The following is an 18,528-nucleotide window of genomic DNA, read 5'->3' as shown; positions in this document are numbered from 1 at the left end:
TAGACCTTTCTGGGCCTCAGCGGAGATCCAACTTTCCTAAGGCTGCGCATAAGTCCAAAGCCAGTGCCTACGATATGATTTATTTGGTTCATCATGGACAGTTTATTGTCCAAGTGAAAGCCCAAATTCCGCACTGATTCCTTGGGAATTGGACAGCTGCCCAGATTAGATGGCACCAATCCTGAGCCCAATGTTCCGCAGCTTTACCAAAGAGCATGATTTCTGATTTGCTGCCATTGAGCTGCAGATGGTTAATGTTCATCTATTTCTCAACCTCATTAATGCAATGTCTAAAATGTTGTCTTGTCTCATTTGGAAATGAACCCAGAGTAATCAGGATCTGGGTATTATCGGCGCAGGAAAGAACTTCGAAGCCAAAGGTTCTAATCACTCTGGCAAGAGGTGTCATATAGACGTTAAAACGCGTAGGGATTAAAATAGAGCCCTGCAGAACACTCATCTTAACAGGCCTTTCACTTGCTGTGTTATTGCCAATTTGGGCAGGTGTTGTACGATCAGACAGATAGCTTGTGAACCATTTTAGGGCAGTTCCTCTGACACCAATCTCCCACAGCCGTTGGATTAGAATGCAGTGGGAGATGGTGTCAAATGCCGCCGACAAATCAAGCAGGACAAGAATGGTTGATTGGTGTTTGTCTGAGGCCAGCCTGATATTGTCCACAACCTCCACCAATGCTGTCTCAGTGCTGTGGGTTGCGTGAAAACCCGATTGAGAAGGGTCTAAAAGCTCTTGGTTTTCCAAATGGCTCACAAGCTGTTTGTTTACAAAGTATTTTCCCGAAATACGGGAGCAATGAGATCAGTCGAAAGTTCAGGAGGATGTTAGGGTTGGCCGAGGGTTTCTTCATAAGTGACCCTAGTTATATCACATCTCAAACGCGATATTGAGAATAGCAACCCCATGGATATAGAGCATAGGGGCCATAGTCCGGAATTATCAATAGTAAAATAACTGGTAGCGACTCCACCACGTGTGCGTCGGGGCGTTGCCTCACTGCTTTCTCACAGTGCGAGAAGCAGAAACATAAAAATGGTAAATATACCATTTTACGTTTCTGCTTCTCGCACTGCGTGAAAGTAGAAGGCTATGCCTGGCTGGGGACGGACGGTTGGGAGGTTCAGGGAGGAGTTGCTAGCCCAATGTTATGGGCGCTGACTGTTTGGTCGGCCCCGGTGCTGACCAACCCAGCCATAGCACTCTCTGTTTTCTTCATGTAGGCTGCTGCTCAGCCTGCATGAAAAAAACTGCCTTCCCTGAGACGCCTGTAAGGACGCCGTCATATCCAATCACAATGCTGCCATTTCAGCATTGTGATTGGCTTAGGGGAAGGAGGGTGGTTGCCTGTTACTGCTTCCTGTTTTCAGAGAGTGGGAGGGGCAACACAGGAGTAAGGCCCAGAGGCAAGGTAAGTTTTGGTTATTTTTACTTTTTTTATTTTATTTAAATGAATCCCCCTCCCTTCCCACGTGACCCCTCCCGTCATGCCGGCTCTGACAGTACCGAGCCCCTGCTAGTCCCAGCCCATGTAAGAGCAGTGCTAATTTCACATAAAGGGAGCCGGCCGTGAGACCAGGGCCTGACGGAGGGGGTATGAGTAACTGCTTCAGAAAGTCCATAGTTTCCTAATCAGAGCAGAACAATCTCTGGAACACGTGAATCATTCATGTATTCCAGAGATGGTATACCCTTGGATCCATCTCCCATTGAAGCCGGTGGTGAGGCTGCACAGTGCCTTTTTCAGTGAGCATACGGTGAGGGATAACATTTCACGTTTCTTCTCTGGATAGCAATTACCTACATATATTCTTAAAGCCATGGCCTCACGGGGGCACAACAGCTGGCCACTCTTTGTTCTGTTTTTAAAATGATAAGAATGCGTTTATTTTTTTTTATATAACGAAGACTATTGAATTTAATGAGTTTATATTTCACAATCTATTCATTTGAAATTATGTGCAACGGTGTCGATTTATTGTTAATTACATTTGTGACCATGTGTTAGTTACATTTTCTTGACTGATTTTGTGCATGGGGCAAGGAGGTCGCTGGTACTTCTGCTGTTGGACCTATCTGGGGTTATATTTTTTTTAAGATACTGCAATGGAAAATACTGCTGATCTTATTCACTCTTCTGACATTATCAAATATGTAATGTTCAGAAGGAATAGCAGAAATTATTTCAGTCTGTTGTGTTCTGTTATGTATCCTACGTCAACTTTCATGTCCAGTTCTTGTGTGCTATAATGCCACACAATTCTGACAAATACTAGGTTTTAGGGAGGCAGCGCCGAGATGCCCCATTCAATTTTGAAGAGGTTTTCTTTTTTGTCAGCATGAACTGTAATTGCTCGACCAGTGTCATATTTTAACCTGCTTGTAAAAGCTTAGCCTTTGTTGTTGTTCCTCGGGCTGCAAAAGGCAAATTGAATTCACAAATACTGCATTTGCCACTTTTTGGAAACTTTCAAAATTAATGAGGAACCTGGCTTAATGGTACCACACTACGAGCGTTGCCTTAGTTGGTTCATGTTGAGAGCATGTGTGGAGTACAGGTTTTCAAACTACAAGGCTTTTGATGCTTATTTGTTTTTTTATAGGGAACGTTTGTGGACTGTAGACATGATGTGCCCAGATACTAAAATATGATCGGGCACAATGCAAATGTTAAGATATTTTCAAATGCTTAGAGTAATAATACCGATATTGTGTTTTTGGAAGTCCACAGATGTATATCTTAGTTTCTTTTCATCTTAGTTTCTCGAACAGCCCAGTGCGAGGCACCTTTTACTGTATGACAGCAGCAAACCCTGAACATTATTTATTACACCGTTTATATTACACACCTGCAGGTATTTAATCATTGCATTCTGCTAGAGCGCTTCATGTAGTAGTAGCATGCCACCTATTTATTAAAATGGTGAGGTCACATTTCTTCTTTGACCATCATATTGTTTTATATAGCGCAAATCACTGAGCGGTTTCTAAGGGCTTGCTTAGGGAACCCGTCCTGGTATTCCCCTGTGAGATAACCCCAGAAGGGTATCCACAAGGTGAAAGCCAGGCATCCCGCCGCGAGGGGCCGTTGTGGAGATTGAGCAAGCTATTGCCCAGAGTTGCAGAGTATTAACCCGTGAATCAAGTAGGCACCGGAGCGAGAATTGTCGAGTCCATGGACATTTTAGGACTCAAGACCCCGCCGAGCCGGGAATTGAACCCTGGTCCCGGGCTGACGTCTGCTTCCAGGTCTGCCTCATCTAACCAGTGAGCCACACATGATGACGAAGTACACGCGGAACTACTCTGGTAGGCTGGAGGACAGTGTGCTGCTCTCACTGCATGAATTATCCTGGGATTTCTCAGTCCAACATTTGTGTTGAGGGCACATTGCACCGTTTCCTTGCCGACACATGTCTTATGGCGAGCGTAGAGTCTCCAGGTAATAGTGCATAAGACCTACATGGTGTAATAGAGAACGGGGATATCATGTGGCCTAAGATTGAGAAGGATTCCAAGGGCACCAACATAAGGAGCCTCAGGGGACCAGAGAGTGAAAATAAGCTTAGAAGTCCTACCTCGGACCCGGGAATGGCTTTTCTACTGAGAATTTTGGTAAAAGATAACATGGAAAGCCTTTGCTGTTACAAGTAGGCATTTTTTAAACAGAGTACTACTTGAAATGTATTCATATTTTCTGCACTTTCTTGTAAAATGGTGTTTCTTGCATGAAAACAGAAAATTAATTTAATGAAATAGTGTCTTCATATTGATGTACTTTAAGGCAACAAGGGGACCCACACAAGTCGACAAGGGACCTTGGGAGTTAATTGTTTTAAACAACAGTGGCCCCTGGAGAAGGGAGAGTATAAGAGCAATGAATATAGACTCAGTGGCACAGAGGTCTAATATTTACTTTTAGGCAATAAAAAAGGTTTGTACAAAACAGTACAGAAAGTGGGACACAAGCCTGTGTCCTACTTAACACATGAAAAGTCTCCCAACATCGAAGCAAAGTGAGATGCAAAACAGCAAGCGCACGGCTGGTTGAACACTTTGAACAAAATGGACACTCAGAAAATGATATTTGGTGGACTGTTATCACTGTGGTTAAACTGCCACCTAGAGGTGGTGACATTGCCAGAATATTGAATAAGGAAGAACTGAAATTGATCTTGCAAACTGACAGTCTGAAATACAGACTTGAACCGCCTTGAGGACTGGACAGCATTAATATAATGTTCCTTCTGTGCTACTGTAGTCTTCTGACTAATTGTCTTCTAATGTTTCAGATGCTTAACCACAGAAAAATGTTTTGCATTGCCTGGCTGCCATAATGTCACTGATACACTTCACCCTTTTCACCTTAAATCATTCCTTAAGATGGCAGCAATCCTCAATCCCCTATTAGTCCCATTTTTGATCACGATGAACTGAGTCCTTCTTCACTCTTCACTTCGCTCACTTGACCTTGTGGCACAATGAGAGCACATGCCCCGCCTCTTAATAGCCACTTCCTGGGTTTCCCTGGGAACATTACCATACAGACTCCGCCATTGAGCCGCTGGTTAACCCAAGAGACTGGTAAGAGGAATACCCCCCTGCAGGGCTCTATCTGCACGATCGCCTGTGCAACCTTTTCTGACTCAACCCTCCTCCTTCCCTCCCTCTCTCAGGCCCTCGTACCCGCTCTACTAATTCCAAGTGTATACTTGCAACAATTTGGTAAGTGCACTGACTCCCCTCACGCAATGGCGATATCTCGCTATATTTCACACTAAGGCTAACCCCCTTCTTTCTCCATAGAGATAGCCCTGCGCACTCACAAATGCGCTGAGATTCCTCTCCGGCTCACTGCACTACCAGACCAGTTCTGATCTGCCCTCTATCGTTAGGGCGCTCCACCTTGTTTAATTCTTCCTCCTAGCCCCCGGTAAGCCTGCACGCAATCCGCCTTACTCGCGTCCCTCCGTCACTACTTCGGGCGATTTAATCACCTTATAATGTCCGCCAGCTGAGGCTACCCACAGAGGGTTCACATGTATTTTCTTGCCTTAAGCACATTACAGGTTGCTGTCTTCTACGCCCAATAATTAAGTTTAACAGGGTGCGAAATGTGTACCACTAGTCTCTCGTTCATTGTGTTTCCATTCATGATTCTGCCAGCAGGCATTGCAATTATCTGTCTGTACCAGTCAATGAATTGTGCCTTACTCTTCACGAACTGCATGCCAGTCCTTTGCATCTACAATTGTATTCACTTGTGATCAGTTATATGGATGCTGCTTAAGTCATGATTTGGGCGCTTGATTCTTACCTCTCACAACTGCATGCGACTCCTTTGCATCTACAATGTCCCTTGTGATCAGTTACTTGGATGTTGCTTAAGTCATGATTGGGGAGCTTGATTCTTACCTCTCACAACCTGCCTGCCACACTTTTCCCGGAAGACACGGCACCATCTTGATTTCTTGACGCACAAGAATCCCCCCATTCCTAGACAAATGAACCCTCGCATTCTGAACTACCACTGTTCCCACAATTATTGTTCATATACACCTTCCACTACACTGCACTGGGCAACCTTCACCAACCTACAGTCCCATGCAGGTGAACCAATTACACCATCTTGATTCCTGCGCCCTCCCACGCTGGTTACTACCATGCACAATGTGTGATATCCGTCCGCGCCCACCCGAACAGCCATCGCTTCACACAGAGCCACGCATGCCCTCATCTAGAACTGCATGCTGCCTTGTCACTCCTAATTCCTGACTCCAATGCTACGCTTCCTAATTTCTACATTCTTGTATTTTCCCTCCCATTTTCCTTCCCTAGGCAATTGAGACTTCTTATTATTAGGCTTAATATCTATGTCCTGATGTCCTGATGATGATCCGCGTACTTCAATGCCGGATCACAACGCCGTAGACACTTTGAAACATCTTATACATTCAAACCTTGTGTGTACTAAAATTATAAAGGTGAAGTGTTAAATGAGTTTTGTTGCCTTTTGACACTGCTTAATTCTCAAGTACAAAAAACCGTTAAGCTTTGTCTAAAGGTCCCTGTTGGTTTCTATGGAATTTTTAAACTCGTTTCCTCGTGAGTTGTTATATTGATTTTGGATAAACAAATATTCTTTACTATTCATGAATAGAAATTTGAAATTTGAGAGTGCCGAGGTACAATTGTTGTGTCTTATAAAAAGAAATGTAACTCCCTTAACATTTTCAGACCCATGTGTACTGTTCTAAGTCTACTGATGCACTTGGCTTCATTCTGCCTCAACCTTAGTTCTTTGTCTTGCCCCCTAGGGTCTTTTTCTACCCTTTTAATTTCATGGAATTGAAACTCCATCACATGTGGAGGGCTTTTAAGCATGTGTTGGAGGAATAGAGACTTGTCATCTTTATTGATTACTGTTCTTCTGTGTCTTTTAAGAGCTCTAATTGTGCTACCAATGAAAAGTGGGCTACAGATACACATTGGGGGTACAATATGAATTTGCTTTTGCAATTTATAAACTGATCAATTTTATGTCTCGTTTGTGTATTGTATTGAAATGACCTACATTTCACACCAATATTACATACAATACACCCACCAAAGGTATAAAAGCCTGATGGTTGAGTTAACCATGTTGAGCCTCAACATGTGTTAGTTAATGGTTTTAAATAGTTTCTCATTATTTCATTTCTGATTGTAGGGCCTCTTTTGTATGTGACCAAGGGTTTATCCGAAATTACAGCCAATTCTGGTACACATTTTAATAAATCCCAGTTCTTATGTAGGATTTTATAGATCTGGTGATGATGTCGATTATAGGTAGTAACCAATGCTATCCTCTTAAAAGATTTCCCCCTAATTTTTTTCCATTAAAGTGTAGGTGCACTTTATTCTAGCTATTCTCTTTTCTGCTTTCTCTAAGATAGGTTCAGGATAGGCACAATCCTGTAGCCTATGTTTAAGATCAGTAAGACATTCCTTCAAATCCTGTTCCATACTGAAATTCCTTCTTAATCGTATTATTTCCCCATATGGGATACCTGAGATGACAGATCTGGGATGCGCACTATCTGCTCGAAGAATGCTGTTCGTGGAAGTTTCTTTCCTGAACAGTTTACTTTGGATTTCATTATTGGCAATGTACATCCATAATCAATTTGGTTTTTGCTATAACAATTGGTGAAGCTCACATTCATATCATTGTTGTTCAATTATTTCACTTAGTCTTACAGACTTTCAACACTATGCCTCCACATAATCAGAATGTTATCTGTGAAGCGACCCCAAAAAATTACATTGTCAGTCCAGGTGGCGGCTCTGGGTAGCCAGGCATCTCCCTCTCGAACCACCCCATGAAATGGTTGGCATAGGATGGAACAAACCTAGAGCTCATAGCAGTTCCTCTCACTTGTTAGTACCAATCCTCCTCAAACAAAAATAAATAATTTTGCAGTAACAGATAACACATCTCAATAATCATGTTAGAGTGTTCCATTAGACTTGCATTTCTTTTGGATAAGTAGTATAGTAAGGCAATACGTCCCCACTCGGTTTCAATACATATATAGAGTCATACTACATCTAAAGTAAAGAACCTTAGTGATGAGTCCCATTCAATGTCCTCCAGTTTGTTTAACACATCAGTGGTGTCCCTATTATACGAGGGTAGGTTCACCACCAAGGGCTTGAGAAATTGATCTACATACCCTGAATGGTGTTCCATGGGGCCCCCAATCCCAGATATAATGGGCCTCCCAGGTTGTTTCCCCATTGATTTATGTACTTTGTGAAGGATGTATATGAAGTGATATCTAGGGTGCTGTATATTAATATATCTAAATTAATTCTCCTCAATGAATTCCATTTCATTCCAAAAATATAATTTGGTGGCTATTGAACAAGTTGCTTATAACGTCCTGTATCAGGAGGATACAGGACGGACTTAGTGCTCCCCTACAAAGCTAATAGGCCCCTTTGCTCAGGCCAAAGTCCACAGAGCGAAAAAGGCACGAACAGGCGGACGACGGTTCTCCATTAATGCAGCAACATTGTGGAACTCTCTACCGCTTAAGCTCCGAGCTGAACCTAACCTTCTTCGTTTTCGTAAGCTCCTAAAAACTTCTTTGTTCCCTCAGGGCCTTTAATTCCACTTTCTGTTTTCAGTAGTCTGGGTTCTGCAGCCCTGGGACGCCCCAGGGTAACCACGCGCTTTATAAATCCGCATCCAATCCAATCCAATCCAATTCTATATCGGTAATGGGTCTATCAGATAGATTAATAACTTGCATGACCTCAATATATTTTGTAACAGTAGAGCCCACAACTGAACTAGACCCTAAGTTTTGCTCATGTTCTGACTCCTTGTGCCCATCCTTATATTTTCAGTTTTTCTCCTGCCCCTCCTTGTTTTCCCATGTTTTTCTTTACCCTAGTTTCTGATATCATATTAAGGTTCATCACTGCTAGATGTGACAAATAAGGCAATTACCCTTTTAGTTCATGGGACGCTACAGGGGACTCCCAGTGTGTATTTTGGAAACGATTTCAAAAGAGGATCGTTTCATTGAAATAGCACACATAGACCCAAGTGAGTGATTGTCACACTTTTAGTTGAATGATTAGGTTACAAGGGAAATTTAAGTATTTTAGTATAGCATGCTGAGGACGTATGATAGCCACCACAGGTTTCTGGCTGAATTAGTCACCACCACGTTATATGTTAATGGACTATGACTCCTATTTTCTCTACTATTTACTCCCCACCTTTGGGATGCAGGTTGTTATTGGATATCAATCTGCTTCTTGTCAGGGTCACAAAGGATAAGAGAGGTTTTGGGATAGCAATTTAATGTCATCTTTACGTTATTTTGATTGATTTAGAAACTCAATAAATAGTGAACAATTACTGTATATATTTCATAACATTTGCTTGAGGAATATGTTACTTCTGATGTAAGATTATATAAAGGCAGGGAGTCACAAATGAAAATAGATCTCTTGAAGAACATATTCTTGTAAATAGAATATGATATACTTTCCTTTGCTTTTTGCCATGTCAATCTATTTTTTCTCTTGATTAGACGTTACTTTTGTGTTACATATGAGAAACTAAAAGATACTTACTTTATTGTTTTTACAGCCCTGAGGATGCACATGTGGAACAAAATGCGTTGGGGGGGCTGATGTATGCATTCTTGCACCTATTGAGAATAAAAGAAAAAATTGAATACAAGAACTTTCAAAACTCTCTTCTCCATACTTTGTTGGCATTGTATAGATTTAAAGACATTGCTTGTACTTGACAATTGAATTGTATAGATAGGTATGATCCATGACATCCTTGCTCTTTTGTGCTGAGAAGTGCTGAGAGGGTCATTGCTCGCTCTTAGGTAAGGTATTTTTTCAATTACTCTTCAAGTGAGTAAGGGGGCCCTGAGGGTAGCGCTGGGGCACTGAAGGTGAATATGCAAATCAACTGTTGATCAGGGGGCAAGCGGGGCTCACAAGGTGGTTCATCAGGCTGCACCTGGTGGGGTAACCTCTGCAGGACCACCAAGTGCATGCACCTACTGTGGCCTCCTGCTAATGGCGGTCACGCTTGCCTCTTACCTTGAAGTGCTTTCACCAGCAGCCTAGAGCTGCCTCCTCAGTTCTCCAATGCCTGCGGGAGCTCCCACTGATCACCACTCGTGACCTAAAAATTGCGTCCCCCAGGAGGTCGAGGAATTGAAAATCAGTGGCAGGCGAGCAAGCGATAGCCTCGCCTCAGCTCATCTCATCCCATCACCTCACATAGAGGCGTAGAGAGAGATGTAGCGGGAGACGGCACGTTGGGTCCTGGGCTATCTCTGGGGCCAGCTCACAGTTTTTCTCATAGCATTGGGGGCTTGCAGTCCCCTCGGTCTCCAGCAGCTGACGTCAGTGTCTCCTCACAGCGAACCAACTCCGCATCACACTGTTTCCACACTGTTCAACCATAATAGTGATTACACACTCATTATACACTTTTGTACGTGTATGTCTTCGATTGAAAAAAGCTCTCTGTGCCTTCACAGGCAAAGGCATTCTTGTTTGTACACCAAGGGGCATATTTATGGCATTGTCATACAGTGCAGTACAGGAAGTCAGCTTGCTGCCCTGCGTGAGAGGAAAGTGGCAGGAAAGCACTATATTTAGAGAAATATGGCGCAGTCCTGCCTTTTCCCTTGCTCCGGTGCTGTTTTAGCTGCCTAGCAGCAATGCAGACTCCCTTACACCATTGTGTATGGGTGTTTATGTTGCATGCAGAACTGGTTATGTGATAGAGGCCTATTCCTCTATCAATGTGCTGAAAAATGCAGCACACATAGAAATAGGGAGTAAGGAGGAGAAATACAGATATTTCTTGTCATTACAACTCTCCTGGAATGGCATTTATTTTTAGTGCCTTCCCCAGTTTACCCGTTACGGTAAATCTGGGAATGTGCCAAAAAGCATGGTTATTGTGTGGGAACTCCCATGCAACACCAATTGAATGCCTCACTGGTGCAGCAAACTGCAACATAGTGATTTGTTCTGCATATGATGCCACTCAGGGCCATTCAAAGTGGTTTTGCGTGGCTTCATAAATCTCATTTTTGAGTTGTGGCACTCTTGCATCACCCTGTGTTGTGCAGAAGCAATGCAATTGGGTTCTAAAATATTACCCCAAACTACTCTTTTAGCATGTCTGTGCTGCTCCACAAATTTCCCAGGTTCTATGAAAAGCAATCCTACCAACATGAGGAGTGATTTGGAGTTTGGTGTTACAAAAAATCTTTCCAATTTGGGGTTGGTAGGATTCTGAATGCACAGGAGAATTGTCTGTCTGGACCTCATACTTCTTAACATAAAATCTTAACATGTACATTTGTAAAGGGCACATTCAACCATGGGCCTCAAGGCACTGAATAACAGATGTTAATTGTTACCCCACTCAATGGTACTCATTTTATCAACATCAGAAGAATGAAAGGCTGAGTGTAACTGCAGGATTTGAACCAGTGACCATGAGGTCAAACACATGCCCCTACATTAGTGCACTAATCATCCTGACCAGGCATGATAAAAAAAATATCATATAAAAAATAAAATATAAAAAAGGTCTGTTCGCTCTATATATTATACAATAATTTGATTTACTGTAGAAATAATATATCACTTTACATTTACAACACTTAAATAAGCAGGTGCTTGCTCAGAGTGAAGTCTGGTGCAAGATGCCCAAATTCAATCTTCTTTGAAACTTGATTCAGCTTTCATGTTTTAGACTTTTTAAAACAATGTTATATTTCTTTTCAGATGGAAGATATCAATCAAACTTACGGGGAAGAATTTTTTCTTGTGGGGTTCTCTGATCTTCCCACCTCGCGAGTTCCCATCTTTCTTGGATTCCTGCTTTTGTATCTAATAACAGTTTCAGGTAACCTTACAGTCATATCTGTCATCTACTCAGACTCACACCTCCACACTCCCATGTACTTCTTCCTTACAAACCTGTCTTTTGTGGACATGTCCTACACTTCTGTCACATTCCCAAAAATGCTGGCCAGCTTCTTTCTTTCGAAAACACACATTACTCTTCAGGAATGCCTGCTGCAGGTGTACTTTTTCTCAGCCATGATTGCAATAGAATTTCTTCTGCTGACCATCATGTCTTTTGATCGCTATGTAGCCATCTGCAATCCATTACAGTACACAATGATCATGAATAGATCTGTGTGTCTACACATGGTCACTGGAGCATGGATTTTAGCCTTCCTGGAGCCAATATTTCACATTGTTCTTTTATCCACATTCTCCTTCTGTAAGACTCGTGAAATTAACCACTTCTTCTGTGACATCGCCGCCCTTCTGACGCTTTCCTGCACCAGCACTTATACCATTGAAACAATGACTTTCATACTTGCTGTGATATTGGTAATATTCTCATGGATTTTAATGATCACATCTTACATCAAAATCATCTCAGCCATTCTGAAAATGCAGACTACCACACAGAGACAAAAGGCCTTCTCCACCTGTGCCTCTCACCTCACAGTGGTTATTTTATTTTATGGAGCCATCATGTTTGTCTATGTAAGGCCAGTCTCTATGTACTCAGCGAGTGAGAGCAAACTGTTCTTCTTGGTCTACAATGGAGTAGTCCCTTTGTGCAACCCCATAATCTACACTCTTAAAAACAAAGAGTTCAAAGATGCCCTGAAAAGAAGAACAGGTAGAAGATTACAAAATAAAGAACATGCCTGAGGATCAATTATAATGTGCAATATATGTATTCAATTATTATTCATTATGATTTTTGTTTCAAACTCAAAAGAATCTGATCAATACTAGGTTTTATGGGTTATAAAAGTATATTCCAGCCTAACAAGCCAATGCAGTAATGGGCACACACACAGATGAAGACATTGCATAATCTAAGACAGTCTGTATCTTAAAAAGGGGCTCCTATAAGAAGAGATGTCTATCTTTTTCCTTATGCATGAGTTAGAGTTCATGCTCATAGATGTACTTGCTAAATTTGCCATGTACATCTGAGTGGACTGTGTCATGGACAGGGGTTTCATAATTCAAAGTGTACCATGAAGGCAGTAGTTTCAGGTAAATAAATGAGAAAATGTGCATAGAACTGTGCATAGAACTGCATGTTTCCTGCTCTTAAAAGCACTGCATGTGACACTGCGTATGTACCTTAAAGTACTATCCTTAACACAATAGACCTAATTTACAAACGTCACTTGTGTAGTTTTTTTGTAATACTAGAAAACAAATTGCAAAGTGTAATGTTTGCCCATACTTCTACTTGCAGAGTTGTCTACCCCGACTGTGGAGGGCATGAGAAAAGAGGAAGACTTACTACCAAATAAGATGGGATTAGAGAGGAGTAAGGAGAGGTTAGGGAGGGTCAGGAGGGGGTTTAGTGAGGGACGCTATCCACCTACATAACAGTAAGTCACTTGTATTACTGTGGGGTAGGGACATGTAACTTACAATTTTCATAGTAGTTGTATCAGAATGTGTGCCCACTACAAAGTATAAACATACTCAAATGTGAATCAGGTCCTGTTGAGAGATGAACAATGTTTACTTAAACCTGCAAATAACTTTAGTAGGATAAGGAGTAGTTGGCTTCTGGAAACTAGTTAAGAAAAAGACTGTATGAACTATTGACAATACTGAATGTAGAGACAGGCTGATGCAAATGAGAAAATGTTTCTTGATAGCACAGAATAAACAGCATCTGCTTAACAGACATTTCTGTAAATAGAGTGGTTGGCATGCAGTCTAACAATAGTGATTGAGGATGAGGGCTACTTTGCTGAGAATGCATGCCACAATGTTGAGGTCAATAACATTGACCTACAAATATATGACCTCCACAATATCAAGTACCAAATAATTGTGAAGGATTTTTAACTCCAAAACCGAAACTAGAAAAACGGTCACCCACGCACTGGTCACGAGCCGCCTAGACTACGGAAACACCCTATATGCCGGTACCACCGAAAAACTCCAGAAAAAACTCCAACGCATCCAGAACGCTTCAGCCAGGCTCATACTAGACATCCCACGTAAAGAACGCATCTCTGGTCACCTGAAAAACCTCCACTGGCTCCCCGTAAATAAGAGGATTACTTTCCGCCTCCTAACCCACGCACACAAATCACTCTACGAACTTGGACCCGAATGCCTCAACACACGGCTGTCCTTCCACTCCCCCTCCCGTCAGCTACGATCCTCCAACCAAGCCCTTGCCACTGTACCTCGCATCAACAAATCCACCATGGGAGGTAGATCCTTCTCCTACCTGGCAGCCAAAACCTGGAACACACTTCCTACTCACCTTCGCCTTACTCAGAACCACCTAGCATTCAGAAAGCAACTTAAAACTTGGATATTCGACAAGTAATCCCCCACCCTTTCTCAAGCGCCTTGAGACCCTATGGGTATGTAGCGCGCTATATAAATCTCTTGACTTGACTTGACTTGACATGGCTTCAATAATATTCATAACGTTTTTAATGCAAACCTCTTCTCAATGATTGGGGAGTTACTATGCCAAGACTGATAGAATCAAATTTGTTAAATCCTAAGCCTGAGCTTACCAGAGCTTAGAAAAGAAATGTTGGGGTTATGAACTGGTATTTTTCCTCATTAACTCAAACTAAAAGTGTTTAATGGATGTGCAACAATCAATCAATCAATCAATCAAAGCATTTATATAGCGCACTACTCACCCAGAGGGTCTCAAGGCGCTCGGGGGGGGGGGATCCGCTACTGCTCGAACAGCCAGGTCTTGAGCTGCTTCCTGAAGGCAAGGTGGTCCTGGGTCAGGCGGAGGTGGGTCGGGAGGGAGTTCCATGTCTTGGCGGCGAGGTAGGAGAAGGACCGTCCCCATGTGGTGGCTCTTCGGATGTCGGGGACGGCGGCGAGGGCGTGGCCGGTCGATCGAAGCTGGCGTTTGGGAGCGTAGAAGTTGAGGCGGCTGTTGAGGTATCCTGGTCCTTGGTTGTGTAGGGCTTTGTGAGCGTGGGTGAGGAGACGGAAGGTGATTCTCTTGTTGACCAGGAGCCAGTGCAGGTCTCTCAGGTGTCCGGAGATGTGGCTGCGACAGGGGATGTCCAGGATGAGTTGTGCTGAGGCGTTCTGGATCCGCTGAAGTCTCTTCTGGAGTTTGGCGGTGGTTCCTGCATAGAGGGAGTTGCCGTAGTCCAGGCGGCTGGTGACGAGGGCCTGGGTGACTGTCTTCCTGGTCTCGGTGGGGAGCCACCGGAAGATCATACGTAGTATGCGCAGGATGTTGAAGGACGACGAGGAGACGGCGTTGACTTGTCTGGTCATGGAGAGGGAGGAGTCCAGGATGAAGCCTAGGTTGCGTGCATGGTCTGTTGGTTTGGGTGCGCTGCCTAGGGCGGGGGGCCACAATTGAGTTTTCTGTCCAGTTGACTCACTCCTCACTAGATAGGGGTTTTGTTTTTGATTACACCTTATCTGTATCCCTATTTCAAAAGTGTACTCAATTCAGTATACTTCCATGTTTAGAGAGAGATCAATTTCTGCACTCAGAGATCAAGTCCCTTGAACTTAAGTATAGGCATTCAAATTCAAACGTATTGGAACACAAAGAGCTATTAAAAAGTCAAAAGCACTGCAGTGTGGGGTTGGATTGGAGCAATGCGACAATAGGATCATTGTTTCTCTCGTTTTGGCGAAGATAGCCAAGGCTCGGAGTATACTGACGGGCATCCCGAGCTTCTTAAGAACAACAGGCATTCAGCTCATTTGCGGTTGTAGTACCCCTTAAAAATTGGACTACTCTCCAATAGACAAAATCAAAAGAATAATCTATGAATAATGAATAAATGAAGACTGGTCATCCATCCATGGACTTTTGTAAGAAAGCATCCGCTATTTAGCCCTGGGGAAGTCCCTTGTGGGTGAAACGCGCCCAACCTGTGAAAAGAATGAAGAAGAATTTTCCACACTCAAGTCTCTGAAAAAGTCGTCATTTGATTGCATATTTAATGCTTCTTAATGTGTGCCTCTCTTTGCTTGTGGGTTTAGTGGGTTTAGTCCTGTGCAGTGTGGTGTTGGCTAGAGGAGCCTTATGGCCAACCCATAGTCCTCACGTCCAAGGCCATGCACAGTGGGGGGTGGATTTATTTATTCAATGGTTGTAGTGTGTGGCACACTGTGTTAATTCCTGCTTACCAATTTAATCAGTTGTTGTTGTTAGATCCTTTGTAAGTTGTTTGGGTGCTGGCGGGTGACTCCCTCTGACACATTCAACTCAATTTTTCACTTGATAATTATTATTTTTAATCTCAATGAAATTATTTCATTTCCATTGTTGTATCACAATATTTATGAACTGTTTCATGCATTTTCATGTTATTCTGATAAATGCGTCACAGTTTCCAACATTAGTATGTTCAGGTTATTCCCTATGCATCAGGGGAAATGCATTCAATCTATGAGGAAAACAAATGAATCTGTGTAAAAGATACAGAGGTAGAGAAATGTCCTTTAAATAATGTGTGTTGTGACTGTCATGCTGGTTGTACGCAAAAAAAATCAAAAAAAGTGTTTAGTGAAATAGTGAAAGAAACCTGAATTAAAACGTGTACACGCTGTGCTCAAAGTGAGATTACGATATGAATGGTATGCTTGGTCTAATCAGTGTACCTGGCAAATGTGATCATATGAACTAACTTCAAGTGCTCATGAATTTAAATCGCGTTAAAAAGTGTCAGACCTAGATCTATATAACACGCCATTCTCACTGTGCTCTCAAAGGAGATCTTACCGGTTATCTGTTCAGCGGGTCAACGCTGATACATGAAACGCGACAAATCTTCCGGGAATGGTCTAACGGCTAGTGAGCGCGACGCATGTGTATTAAATCGGTGGAGTAACAAGACAAAGGACGGACTGCGGACTGTGGCGGCCATCTTGGAAAGATGCACTTAAACAAAATAGCCTGTAAAACTGATATTGTAACAGTTTAAAACCTAAATATTCATGAAATTACTCTTAGGGTGAAGCCAAATATACATAAAGCACATGGGATACTCTGGGAACTGTTAAGCTCAAACATTCATTGTGAGTCATGAGTACACTACATTCTAAATACGACATAAATGCAAACAAAATCAGAAAAAGCAACTATATTCCATACGTTCATTCAAGCCCTTTGGGCTGCAAGAATCCCGTCACTTGATCCAGTACATCTCTCGTTGTAGTAATTTCCTTCTGTTGTCAGTACCTGATTTTGCAGAAACAACCTCCAAGACCAGATCTGATCTGGCTGATGTTGTGGTTATTGTAAGTGAAATGTGCGGCTACTGGTGCCTTAATGACTTTATTTCTGATGGTGCTTTTGTGTTCCGTCATGCGGACCTTGATCTTTCTCTCAGTTTTGCCAACAAATGGGAGTCCGCATGGACAATTCAGAAGATATATTACATTTTTTGTGTCACAAGTGGCATTAGTGTAGAGTTTAATAATCTTGCTGGTGATTGGATGGTTGAGTGGGTTGCCACTTATTATGTTGTTACAGTGTCCACAATTTAAGAATGGGATCGTGCCTGTATATATGATGTTTTTGTCAGTGGGTTTGGTTTCAAGTAGGTTCATTAACCCCTTGCCTGCGGCCGGAATTCCGCTCCTTTGCTGCACATTCCGATAGCAGGCGTGGTCATGACGGCCCCCAGCCGTCATCAGCACACGAGCACTGTGTGCCATGACGGCTGAGGGCCGTCATCTGCATGGAAAAGGGGTTAAGGGATACTCTGGGAACTGTTAAGCTCCAGCATTCATCGTGAGTCATGAGCACACCACATTCTAAATAAGACATACATTCAAACAAATCATAAAAAGCAACTATATTCCATATGTTCATTCAAGCCCTTTGGGCAGCAAGAATCCAGTTTCTTGATCCAGTACATCTCTTGGTATAGTAATTTGCTTCTGTTGTCAGTACCTGTCAGTACCTGATTTTGCAGAAACAACCTCCAAGACCAAGAACAGAGCAAGTACATGTGGATTTTCATCCGAAGAAACAAACAGAATGTATGCATTGATACAGGAGGTAGATCCATTCATCACTAGCACTTTTTTCGACACAGAGTCTAAAGCAACTATTATATACTTCCAAAAGAATCATAAACCAATGGCTTCACGCTGGTACCTAATTAGGAACCATAAAGACCAGAGAATTCCAAGAGTATTACGTATAGCTTTGAAGCCGACACTTTGCAGAAACAAGCCCAAGTTTACAGAGCGCTGGTATGAAATTTTAAACAAATGCTCGCTGGATTTAATTTTACTTATTGTGGATGAACTGTGCTCATTTTGATTACTTAAAATACATTGGAGAATAAAACAGAAGTTGTCAGTCTCGCAAAGGAGTGCGGTTTGGGTACACTGTTAATGTTTTAACAGTGCTTTCAGATTGGGTTAGATTCATGTACCATAATAAAAAGCCTGGAAATTCACTGATAAAAAGGATCAGATGCAAAGAAAAAATGGTGGGAACAATATTCCATATTACTAACTAGATGAGGTGAAGTTTACTGATATTCACTGCCCAGCGCCATGCAACACTCACCATTTACCAAACTGCCCATCAAAGACAGGTGCTGCATGCACAGAATCTCCTGCATGTTGCCACTGGCATGGGCTACATAGCCAATCACTGTAGTAGTCACACAGACAATGACTACAACAACTAGAAGTCACTAAGATTGCATTTTATGTTGCAATACTATATGTTTTTCAAGTGTCAGTGTGTGCGCTGACACTTTTTATCACACACAATAGCGTGTGTGCAGGTACAGCACATGTTTCACGTGGCATCCTTCACCTTTGCAACTCACTTTGCACCCAACTGGTCCTGAAGAAAGCCCTTTTAATACCCTTCACGGGCTGAAACATGTAGACCGCCACACATAGCCAACTAAATGGTAAAAACTCCAGATTAG

The 18,528-nt window shown here is 42.5% G+C and overlaps 1 protein-coding gene across 1 annotated transcript in view; it reads left to right on the top strand.

Annotated features, from left to right (window-relative positions):
• LOC147700711 (olfactory receptor 5G29-like) overlaps positions 1–12,292 on the top strand; it is a 28,045-nt gene extending 15,753 nt beyond the window's left edge. The window contains exon 3 of the mRNA XM_086929190.1: positions 11,345–12,292. Coding sequence (XP_086785316.1) covers positions 11,345–12,292 — 948 coding nt within the window. The remainder of the gene's footprint in view (positions 1–11,344) is intronic.
• The last annotated feature ends 6,236 nt before the right edge of the window (positions 12,293–18,528 follow it).

This window comes from Lissotriton vulgaris, chromosome 7 (assembly GCF_964263255.1).
Source record: "Lissotriton vulgaris chromosome 7, aLisVul1.2, whole genome shotgun sequence".
In the NCBI taxonomy this organism is placed as follows: domain Eukaryota; kingdom Metazoa; phylum Chordata; class Amphibia; order Caudata; family Salamandridae; genus Lissotriton; species Lissotriton vulgaris.
The sequence above is the reverse complement of the archived record's forward strand: the minus strand, read 5'-3'. Positions and strand labels throughout refer to the sequence as shown.